This window comes from Fomitiporia mediterranea (genome assembly GCF_000271605.1).
Source record: "Fomitiporia mediterranea MF3/22 unplaced genomic scaffold FOMMEscaffold_2, whole genome shotgun sequence".
In the NCBI taxonomy this organism is placed as follows: domain Eukaryota; kingdom Fungi; phylum Basidiomycota; class Agaricomycetes; order Hymenochaetales; family Hymenochaetaceae; genus Fomitiporia; species Fomitiporia mediterranea.
The window spans coordinates 1490600-1503396 of record NW_006760387.1 but is presented as its reverse complement, the minus strand read 5'-3'; the positions used below and the strand labels follow the sequence as shown (position 1 = coordinate 1503396).

At 33.2% G+C, this 12797-nt stretch overlaps 1 protein-coding gene across 1 annotated transcript; it reads right to left on the bottom strand.

Moving 5' to 3' along the window:
• Positions 1-1855: 1855 nt before the first annotated feature.
• Positions 1856-4472, bottom strand: FOMMEDRAFT_151710 (uncharacterized protein; the record flags this gene model as incomplete). Its single annotated transcript, XM_007262644.1, has 4 exons — positions 1856-1982; positions 2043-2120; positions 2174-2236; positions 4453-4472. 4 exons carry the CDS (start codon positions 4470-4472, stop codon positions 1856-1858), a joined length of 288 nt encoding a protein of 95 aa, XP_007262706.1.
• Between the last annotated feature and the right edge of the window lie 8325 nt (positions 4473-12797).

Sequence of the window (12797 nt, the reverse complement as noted above, 5' to 3'; positions counted from 1 at the left end):
CGCACACGCAATTTGACTCACAGGTCCTGAGTGACGACCAAACGTGGTGACGAAGACTACATCAAACGGCCTGAGGATGCGTTCATCCTTTTCCAACACGAATCCTACTCACAGAATAATGAGGCAGAGGCAGCTGGTGGTGTAGGGGTTGGGACTGTAGAAATAGCGTATTATTTCCTATTTTTGTATTCTATAATTTAAATATAATTATATTTGATTAATTATTTGATATAAAATTGTATACTAAGCAAAAGCAAGCTATTCAAACACTTGTAATGACTTGTAGACATTATAAGCAGATATTATACTTTCACAAATTAATAAGTATGTCTTAGCCTTGTAATTTAGAAAGTATATTATAATCACTTGTATAACTTGACAATTTATAAAATTATATTGGAAATTGCCAAGTTTTAAAAGTATTTTTTCTTGCTTATTTAACATTGTACTTTCCTTGCTTAACCCCCCAGGAAGATTATAAGTAATTGGACAAATTTTATAAAATATATAAAATATACAAGATTACAAGCAAGTATAATACTTAAGACTTTTTCGTGATGTACTAGTCGTATTCATAACGTTTAGAAGCGATAGGATCCTCAGTGATCATGTAGATAAGCTTAGTAGAGCTACGTTTATGAGGAAGCACGTTGTATGCAAGCAGTGAGTACACGTAGGAGAGACAACGCTCAAGCTACAAAATATAGCATGATTTATTGTGAGAATAAATGCACGTGCATTTGTAATATCGTATGATAGTATCCTTCAATGAATCAATGCCCATACTCAAAAGTTTCGAGGTTCGGAGTTTATTCCTAGTTTAGACACGTTCATTATAGTATAAGAACCAAGGGATATCATTTACTGTGGTTTTAGCCCAGGCTGCTAAACATTATCTGGCCATTTCAATATTTATTTTTAATAAGAACTGTAAATGCTTATTTACTTAGTATCAAGTCAGAGCCTCACATCTTCTACATTATGTGTTCCTTGTGTACTGTCAAGATTCAGGGTGTATTGTTGTACACTGTAAGGAATTGTTGCCCAAAATAGTATTCTGTTCAATAATCCCTTACACTATCCATAAAGACACAATCCTGTAAACAAGGCTAATCTGCTCCAATAAGGAGCTGTGAGATGGATCCTTTCTTTATTGTATTGTATAACACAACATTAATCAATGGATGTATATTGCAAAGCACTTGACCCTGTCTGTCCTAAGTTCTATATTAAGAAAAATACCATTCTAAAATAAACATATACTGTGTAAACAAACTATGGTATAAGTCGAAGCTGTGCATTAGGCTAATGCTTGTCTAGGCTGGACTGTCACGTTATATTGATAGAATAAGTCGCCTCCCAGAAGCAGCTCTATCATAGTTATAAATATTAAACCACTATCAAAATGCAATCCTTAGTACTGAATTGTAATCAATTTGAGTACTATCAGTAGTTACTTACTCTATCTTGAAGTAGGTTCTTTGCCTTGCTCCGGTATTTGAAATCTGGATAAAGCATTTTTCTACACAGACTTTTAGCTAAATGTAAAATTTATCAGTATATTATAGTTAATTATTGTAAATCAAATCTTTCTCACCACTTTCTCCATCACTACCTTCCCAAACTGGCCTATTCCAAATTAGTGCATTATTGAATAGCATTAATGCATAATCTAAAGGAGTATACCTAAGGGTTTTGAGATTAGTATCTGCTGCATTCTCCAAAGTAAAACTCTGACTTGTTACCAGTACTTGGCCAAGGGAAGTTTCCTGGGTCATTATACATCTCATAAGTAATGACACTTAAGCATCAGTTAAGTTATCACATCTTCCATGAGATATAAACGAAAGTGACTTTACCCAAATGCCCATATATCTTGAGCAAAACATCTTATACCGTGGAAAACTTCAGGTGCCCTGAAACTTAGTGCGCCATCGACTTCATCGACTTTCTCATAATCTCCGTGCTCTATACCTCTTACACTGAAATAGATTAGTTAGTGTTTGACTAAAACAAGAGAGTTGTATGGTATAGTAACATACAACATGAGGTCTGTAATTTTAACTTCACGCCACCTAACAGGCTGATCAGGTGTGCTCATGATAAGGATATTGTTTGGTCTAAAATAATGGATAAGAAACGAATTCCTAGTCCTATCAAAGGCAACACATACGTGATATTGCGATGTACATGCCTTGTTTCGTCGTGAAGATAACTCAATCCATTCAGGACGCCACTTGCAATGCAAAGAGTGAGTTTGCGTTTAAGAGGCTAAATGTATCTGCCTACTAAATGATAGCCTTCTTGTCTGATGAGCTGAGCAAATTCCGATGTGACCTTTCGCTGAGTAACCTTTTGCTGAGATTTCCTCCCGTCGCATATTCGGTTACAACTAATAAATGTTCGCTGCCAGCTAGAGTAGTTTCGATAAAACACGTGTAGAAACGAATCTGCCGTGGTTTCCGAGTTGTAGAAAGTTGGAAGCTGCTTTAGTTGTCCTAGTACTTCCTGAAATTACAGTGTATGGGCTCACTATGTTTTGACATTCATTGGCACTACGCAATCCTCGTTTTCCAGTTTCCAATCTGTCTTTGATTTGTTTATTCACTGGTTCATACATTGCTTTTATTGCACGGAGAGGGCTTTCACCCCTCTTGAGTTTAGTCGTGTCCAGGACTTCAGCCAGCTTTAATTTCAAATTCAGTCAAGTAAATGACCATTTAAACAGAGGTTCTACATTGAGATGAATTATTGCACAGAGGTGTACTCACTAATACTGCTCCATTATCTCCCGATCCTAGTCCTCTGATTGGTCTATAGGTTCTTGACAGTATCCCACCTCTGTTGTCTGCAGATTTGCTCGTTGTATCAGTACCTGATGCCCTTCGTTCCCCCTCAACACCATCCTTGACAAATGAGTCAAATACTTCAGGATTGTGTCCTGCAGAAGAGGCTGCCCATCGGAACAAAAACGAGACAAACGGGGTTTTTCTTGTACGTTGCGACCGAGACGACCCAGTGTTGGATTCGCTTCCAGAGCTGGCACGTCTCTCTTCTCTTTGTCTATAGTTGCCTCTCGTGGGATGATATCTGGATTGATACAATGAAGGATGCCTGGAACCTGGAGCTGATTTCATCCGTCTTTTTCCTTGGCTAGGGTAAAGCCTTACTGTGTTCGAAGGCAATCCCAGGGAAGCGCTCAGATGACAGCTTATTCTGGGGAGATTGCAAAATAACCACTGGTGGCACATGGTCTGTTATATCACTCCAGGTTGTAACAGGCGTGGCGCGACCGTGCCGCCTCTGATATTGGCCATGCTACTGTTTGCAAACAAGTGCAACATCATTAGTGACATGCTGGGTGACTGCAATGTTGTTTCTAGGGACTGTAGTGGAAACCATCACCAAAAACCGCAATCCACAACCACGGATAGGTTATCCACAGTTGAAATTCTCACGGTAACCACAGTAACCGCGGTTACACTGTAGTGTACCCGAGGTAACTCAGGTGGTACCCACATGTGGTTATCCACATGTGGTTAACTACGTGGATAACCACATAACCAACAGCCTTGTGCGAAAAGGCCGTGTGGGTAATGTTGGTAACTGTATATTAGATAATACATGAATATAGTAATTTGTCCCTGTAAACGACCCTTGCAATGGAGAAAAAAAATTCACTGAGTAGTTTTGGTTTGAATACTGTATACAAGCATGTCTGTCAAAATTCTGAGCTTTGCTGAACTTGAAGAAAAGCTTTGGAATCTAAAAAATGCTCTTAGTATAAATGTACCTTAGACAAGCATTTGGCTCTTACTTGACCAACAAACATAGATTTTTTGACTTATATATTCTGTTATTTTGTTTTATTCATGCTTTGACCTGTAAATAGTGCACATATGCACTATATTACCCTTAAAGTACATTGCTGAACTAATACATGATTGCTGCATACTAAAAACAGATACCCACATTACCCACATGTGGTTAACCAAGACCAACAGGCCTTGGAAAATCAGCATGTGGGTATCTATGTTTCCCACATGCCCAAATGGGATTCCTTGGGTACACTATTACACTGCCAACGTTTGACTCCATACACTACTTTTTTTGTTTTTCATTTTTTCCTCTTTGTTTTTCAACACAAAACACTATTTTTTTTACAAGAAGCAAATATTTGCATTGAATACAAACTATGGACAGAGTATATACAGAAAATGTACATGAAATATTAAGAGTACAGCTCTGTTACTCTAGCTTCAGAGTATGAACTTTGAAGGCATACACTCAATACAGTATGTTATAACTGAAGGCATTCTACTGATCAATGTCTCATATGACTCTAACACCCTTGCCAGAGCCATAATATCTTCAACCATTACTCTTGTAGAGAGTGCATTTTGTCAATGGTTCTGTAAAAACAAACAAGCAGACAGCTGTCACATGACTCACATCTTGTCAGGCAAGGACATGTTGTATTAGGTGTGGTCAAACCTTATGATTCAGTGTGTGATTCACCTGTGCAATTCACTTTCATACAAAGTGAATTGTGGACCCTGGAACCCTAGCAATTCAGAGTGAATTGTACTAAAAGGTGAATTGTACTTTAATACAATTCACCTTACAATTCACTCCTACAATTCACCTCTACTCATATCTATTTCCAAATATGTACATGTATTACAAAAATAAAACTAAGCTTCTTTTCACCTCTAAATTCCAAAAAGAGTAAAATGATTTGCCTCTTCCTTGTGAGTACTATAGTATACATACTGTCCTCTGTTCTGTAAAAAATCCTTGTGTTCTCTACTACTAAGCTCTGTTGTCTTCTTGCACATCACTACACACATATTAAGTCCTTCTTGACATGGCCAAATGTATATGCACAAAAAAAAACTATTTCTTTAATTTTATATTATATAATTTTAAGATTAAGGGTTGGTATATTAAGGTGAATCACACATGTACAAGTGTACTAGTCAAACCTGTATATACAATTCACCTTACAATTCACCCTCTAGAATCACAAGGTGAATTGTACAGAGAATTGCAAGGTTTGACCATACCTATTATTGTAAGATGGGAAAAATATTGAATTTAAGGAGTGTAGAGTATAGTTCTGAGAGTAGAATGCTTTTTGTCTTTTTTTAGTTAATAAATACTAATACTTGGAAGTTATGAATGTCTATAGTAAATGTATTTGATTTCTATATACATCTGATAGATGTGTAAAAACCACAGATACTGTGAGAAAGTTATCTGTGGATGTGGTATCTGTAGGAATTTGTCAACTGTAGTACAATACTACAGACTACAGTCCCTAGTTGTTTCTCACCTTAGTAATATACTTTACATTCACATGATCTATGAATTGAGGGATAAGCACATTGGGCATTTCACAATTTCTTACTGTGAAAAATAACTTACATAATGTTAAACATTATTTGTAATTAAATTTGCCATTTTTGATTGATAGAAATCATAAACAAAATTTCAAGTTTCTTTCATAATTAATACAAATACAGAAAAAACTTAAAATATTATTTTGAATTTCTACTAAACTGAAATGGTAAATTAAATTACAAATAATGTTTAACATTATGTAAGTTATTTTTTAAGGCAAGAAATTGTGAAATGCCTAATGTAAAGCCTGGTAATCTTGTTCATATGATTCTACCTAATACAAAGTTACATAGTTACTAAAGAATGACCTGTCCCCTTTAAAGGTCTTGTTTTGTAAACAGAGTCAGTAGAACTTGTTTGCACATTATTTACTATACTGTAATAATGCTTGAGTATATAGTTGTAGTAATGTGTTTGTCTTCCTTTCACATTGTGTCCAACACTATAGACCTGTTATTATAATTATATTTGGTTGTATTCTTTAAATATTCAAACCATTATATAGTATCTAATACATTTGTCATATATATGTCTTGTAGTACTAATACATGTCTTATAATATTATTATTTTGTTTGTATTATTACTATTTTGTCTGTAATTCAGTAGAACCTCTTGTTAAGTATTAAGCTCTGTAAACACATAGAGTAATGTTTAACAAGAGGTAATGCTTGTTCAGAATATTTATGTAATAATAATAAAAATTTCTTTATTTGTTGTACATACATTCACAATAAAGTCTAAGTAAAATACAAGCAAATATTAGTCTATACAAGTAAACTATTAATTTTTTTACACAAGTCCCTAGTAAGCTTAGAGAAAAGGGCTCTAACTTTAGTAAATTCCAGCCCTATTTCCCCTTAAAAGAGTGTATTTAGTTTTAAGAGGGCCTGAACAGCCTCTAGGTAGTTAATAAGTAGTACTAGCTCTGGTTCTAGTGTCTTGAGCTCTAGAATATGTTTACTATTTGCTTCCTTCCTATTATATTCTGTCTACTTTAATATTTCTTTGTTAGTCTATTCAGCTTCCATAATCTTCTTGTCTACTATGTTAAGTAGTTCTTCTACTATAGGAATGTTTATTAGTAAAACAGTATAACTATTCAATCTGAGGTTCTCTAAGGTAGCTGAAAGGCTAGAGATAGTTTACTAGACTCTAGAGTCTTACTATCTGAGTGTAGGATTAATAAGAATATTATCCTATATAATTATAATATTAGAACTAGAATGTATAAGATTGATGAAATACTTGCCTCCTCAGCTGTATTCTTTTCCTTAAGAATCCTAGCATACTTCTAACAGTTAGCTACTGTCTCTAGAGTAATCTTTTTCCAGGATTTGACTACTAGATTCATACTTACAAGTTAATTAATAAAGTAGATGTTCTCTTCTCCCTCCTTATACTAACTGAGTACTCTAAGAATGTATAGCCTTTAGTAATGAGTCTTGAATGTACAAATAATACTAGTATCTATTAGCTGAATGTGTAAAGTTATGTTTGGGTCCAAAAAGACAATTTTAACATTTCTAAGCTTACCTTAGTCAAAGATATGTAAGAGTATATTATTAATTAAGAGACAGACCTTGTACTTTTACTATTCTATGTTACAGTTTAAATCATTAAGGAATTTATAGAGTAGATTAGTATGTAGAATGTGTATGTATAGAGTTTCCTATATTTACTTATAGTTAGAAGATTGGGTTTGGATGTACCTGTGTACTAGCTCTAGGTTTAAGTTCCCCTTAGTAGACTAGAGCTTTACTAGAATAGTAAAGATTTGTAACTAAGTTAGAGTTTTATTAAAGTGTAAGATATACTCACTTTACTAGTCCTAATCCTTAGGAATAGTAACAGAATAGAGTATAGAGGGTAAGACTTATAGACTTGTAGAGTGAGAGGGTAGAGGAGTCCTACTTTAGTCAAGCTACAAGTATAGCCTAGTAGGTTAGTAGTAGAGTACTTCCAAGTACTAAGTAACTTAAGTTAATAAAACTATCTTTTGAGGGCCAAACTGGCCTTCTTATATACCTTTTGCTAGAGTAATGTTACTCTAGTAACTTTAGTAACTCCCTTTACTGTTGTTCCTATGAAGTAGAGCTGGCTAATCCTTTAGACTATATACTACACTAGTTTGTGTCTTCTATTAATCTGCTGACACTAGTTTGTGTCTTCTTGTATTCTAGATTAATCTTCTAATGACTCCTTTACTATATTGTTATGTCTTCTATACTTCCTCTCATACTTTTAATGACTCCTTATAAGTCCTCCTAACTAGTTATACTGTATAAGCTGTATAATACTTTTCTCATAAAGTAGAGCTCTCTATTGTTCTTATAACTCTGTCTGACTCAACCTGTACTTCTTGTACACTAGTTTGTAATACACTTTCTTATAAGGTAGAGTATTATGACTTCTAATGACTCCTTATGACTCTTGTAATATAAAAGGCTGTACTTCTGTACTGTCTCTAGAACTTACAACCAAAGTTCTAGACTACCTTGTGTACACTCTAGAACTAACAATTAATGTTCTAGATCTTTCCCTAAGTCTTCTTTAATAGACTTAGTTTAGGAGACAATTATCCTTATTAACTTTTAGCCTTATCTTTGTACTTCTGTATTCAATCATAGAACTTACAACTAAAGTTCTAGATTGTCTCATGTATTCCTCATTTTGTTCTCATATAGTTCTTATGTTTATAACTTTATTACTTTCCTATCTGTATAGACAAAGTGTATAAAGGAGACTACTTTCCTATAGTCTCTCCTCAGAGCTCTCAGTTCCCTTTCCTTTACTAGTACTAGTCCTTCTCAAGTATAAAGCTTTAGAGTATTGACTCTGACTCTTTACTAGCTTTAATAGTCCTTTGTCTTTGTACAAAGAGTTCCTAGCTAACTATATAGTTTCTCCTTAAGTAAGTATAATATTTTTCTTTTATCTCTTCAGGTTTTCTCCTAGTCTTTTCCTTTATACTTCTTACTCTAGACACTATACTCTTTCCAGATCCCCTCTCTATACAAGCATTCTAAATGACTTGTCTTTAGTTGAGGTTATTAAGTAATACTGTGCTAGAGTATGTGTTTAATCTTAGAGAGATAAAGACCTTGTCTTTAGGCTTTGTTACCTTTTCCTAACTGACTTAGTACATACTCCTTCCTGTCGCCTCTCTCTACTAATAGATTGATTACCTATTAGTAATGATTAAAGGTTAATAATGCTAAGCTAGAGTTCTTACTAAGTAGGACAACAAAGGTAGCCTAGTTGATCTAGCCAATCTCTAGACTTGTAACTAATAGGGTTTTGTATATAAACTACTTAGTTCCAAGTCTTGAGTTAAGCTTTTCCAAACTTAGTTACTGTATTTTACAATTTCTAACACTATTATTTATTAAGTATGTAAGAAAGCTATAGTACTTTAACAAGAAGGAGGGCTTAGTATTTAGGTTCTAATATTTTTATAATAAGAAGGCCTGGATAAAACTCTAATACTTACTTTATAATATTAACTAACCTTAATAATTAACATTCAAAGTAGGTAGATAAATTACTCTACTACTTAGAACAGTTGTTAAGGCAAGTAACTTTCTTTTGTAGTAAGAAAAGAAAGATTAATTAAGAAGTGCTACTAGTTCTTGATTACTTAGTAACTTATACACAGGAACAAGTGTTAATACTAGGAGGTATTAAAGGAATACCATTTTGGATACAGGGGGAAATTCCCTTAGACTCTTTCAAACAAGGAAGAGTAGTATCAACTGTTGTTTATACTGTAGACACTCCTATCAATTAACAAATCTGGATTGAACAAATCCAAGAATACTCAGACCATCTATACACATTATAACAATATTATAATCTGTTACATAGTGTATTACTTGTACTAGAACAAGGATATCCAGATATTGTAAAAGTAAGTAACTTTTGTAATATTATACTAAACAAAGTTAACAAGCTATAAAAAGTGGCTTTGTATCAGATCAAGGAAAGGATTAGAACATTATACATACAACAACTAGTACTAGGCACAGGCAGAAGCCTATTATCACACAGTCCTTTATTATCAAATCCCTCAACCATTCTTATATTCCTACTACTTGTAGGAACACTCTTTGTTATACATACTTAGAGTAGGAGGAAGAGTCAATTAGGGAACAGTACAAGATTGGCTCAAAGAAGAGGTTCACACTCTAGCCACTCCTATTCAAACAAACTAGGGACCTATTATAGTCTTTAAGTTACAAGGACAAAGGCTTAGATACAACAATTTTTAGGTCTTAACAGGATAATTAGGTCTACTCAAAGTTAAGACCTACATTATAGAACTATACAAGGGGAAATCACATACTTGTATAGTCTTATACAATTAGAACAACAAGAAGAAAAACTAGAAGGAATACAATCAGATCTGAATACACAAAGTTTGAATATCTTTAATATTTATACAAAGTTACAGGAAATCTTGAACAAGATACAGGACCTTACTAACAGAGTATAAGAAGTACAAGTTGAATCAGGAATATTACAAGTATACCTAAACAGGTTGACACAGTCACAATTCAACCTAACTACTATATTACAAAAGTATTAGTAGAGAGGAACAACAAAGTGATAGGAGAGAAGGAAGTACTTCTAATACTCAATACTCCTAGAGATAAGAACATTTTACTTAGGAAAACACAGTCTAAGAAAATCAAGAAAGTAAACTATCAGGTTCTTCAGCTAAAGAAGAAGAGCTTGTTAACACAATACAAGGAGGAATCCAAACATTTTAAGACTATAGTAGAATTGAAACACAACATCCAGATAGTCCACCAGGATCCTTTAGAAGCCTCCAAGGTCAGTCAGAAGTTATTACTCAGGAAGGCTAGACAGCTAAAGAAATTGAACAGTCTATGTTACTAGATACCTTTATAGTAGAAGGAATACTAACATTAGATTATTATAGTTAGTTGTATTAGACTTATCAAAGTAGTACTAGTTCAGAGTCAAGTTTATCAGACTCTTATATACTAAATTCAGAATCTAGTAACTAGAAAGAGAGTAATATGGAGGGAATAAGGAAAATTAATCTAAAACTGCTAAAGTTTTTAGGACAGAAAGGAGAAGATCTAGAAGTGTTTAAAACAAATCTGGCAATACACTTTAGATATTACAATATTACAAATGGTTTAGATAAAGTAGAAACAGTAATTTTATACTTAAGAGGGAAAATAGTAAGTTACATGAATAGGAAGGTAATATTATTTGTGACAGAAGGAAAAAGCTTAGTTCCAGAAATCTGGAAAGATTATAATACATTTTTAACTGATCTGAGAGAAGCAAGTAGAAAATACTATGATTTTACAGAGACAGCTCAAACTCAAATGCACAATTTGAGACAAGGAAAATTAACAATTATAGAATACAATAAAACATTTAAGAGAATATTAGCTTACCTACCTAATGAGTATAAACCAGGAACACTTGGAAAGAATCCTGTCACAATTCATTTATATAAAAATGGATTAAACTCTAGCAAATTATAACAGTTGGTTACTATCCCTAGTTATACAGAATAGACATTCAAAGAATGGACAGATACAGCTCTCAGTCTAGAGAGAGGAATAGTACACACAAAAACATTTAGATAAGAATACAAACCTTCTAGTGATTATTATAGAGTACTAATAGAAATTGACAGGATAACAAAAGGTAGGGAAATGGCATACTTCAAATGTGGGCAGAAAGGACATATAGTTAGGAATTGTACTAGAAGAAATCCTTAAGGTAAAAGGCCAAAGTATAAATCTAATAAGAGGTTCACAAAAAGGAACACAGTAATCCCTGAAGAACAGGAAGCCTACATTAATGAAGAGGAGGAAACAGAAGGATCAAGTAAAGAGGATTTTTGATCCAGAGTTTAAAGGTAGTAGAGTCTTTAAACTCAGGTGTAGAGAAAAAGGTAAAAGAAACTCTACAAGAAAAGCAATTAACAAAAATCTACTAGACAGTACAAGTAGCACTCTATCTAACCTGTAAAGTAATTATATTATATAGAGGACAGTAAACAACAATTAAGACTATGTTTGATTCAAGTGTAGGATTAAGTACATTATTACTAAAGATAGCTAAAGCTCTTAAGTTAAAACTTATAAAGAATGACAAACCTAGGGTAATTGTCAGAAATGCTAATAGTACAATTAACAAAGGAGGATGGAAGTATAATACTTAGGCATGGTTAAATACTAGAATTAGTAATGGATGGTTCAAATTTACAATAATGGACACTTATAATAATAAGTGTTTATTAGGATCTGACTATTTAAACAAAGTAAAACCTTTGTTTAATTACTAAACAGGAGAAGTCAGAAGTAGTATAGAAAAGATCAAACTACTAGGCAAAAGTTGGGAAAAGAAAAGGAACCAAAACAGAGAGAAAAATGTAAAAGAATACTCTCAAATTAGAAGCATGAAGAAAACTAAGACAAAGAAGTTATTCTATAAACCACCTATACTATCAGATTCAGAATCAGATAGTAGTAGATTAGAAAGTCTTTGGTTTCTAGAAAAAGAAAGATATAGTAAAGGAAAAGCTTTTATAACTCTTATTCTAGAATATATAACACTTGTAACACTTATTAAAAGCTTAACAACACAGGAATTGTAACAGAGCCTTTTAAGAAGTATACTAGACATACAACCAGAATCTAGTATAAGATCATATTCACAAGACAAAGATATAGACACAGATGAAGAAATAACTACTTTATTAGACAAAGTAACTATTTCTGAAGAACAGGTAATGTTACTAAAAATACCTCAATATTAGGAACCCCTTCTTTCTAGGCATGAAGCAAGAATGGTTACCTTTAGAGTAGACAAGAAATTTGCAGACCTAGATATAATGTATAAAACAAGACTAGGAGAAGAGTAAATACAAAAGGTAAAAGAGAAAATGCAAAACATTGTATTATATGATGAATATGTTAAAAGGAAAAGGGGAGAAAGTATAGGAAGTACACCTCCACCTATAAAGAAAAGAAGGTCAGGAACTCTAGAACTGTCTGTAAAGAGGATAAATCTAGTATTCTATTAGTTAACAGAAACTAATAAGTAAGAGGAGTTAGGAGTACTCTAACAAAAATTATCTTATTAAACTAGTGAAGAACAGAAGCTTAGAAAACAGTTAAACAAAGTCTCTAGTATAGTACAGAAAGCTTTACAAGAAAAGGCAAAGGTACTAAACAGATTAGGAATAAGTCTAGAAAGAGATAAAAAGGAATTAGTGTTAAAGGAATTATAGGATTACTTAGACAGGTTTAATAAAGATAAAGCAGATAGATTAGCAAAACATTCCAAATGGGACATGAATATCAAATTAAAGGAAGGAGCAGAATTACCTAAAATGTGTCTAGTA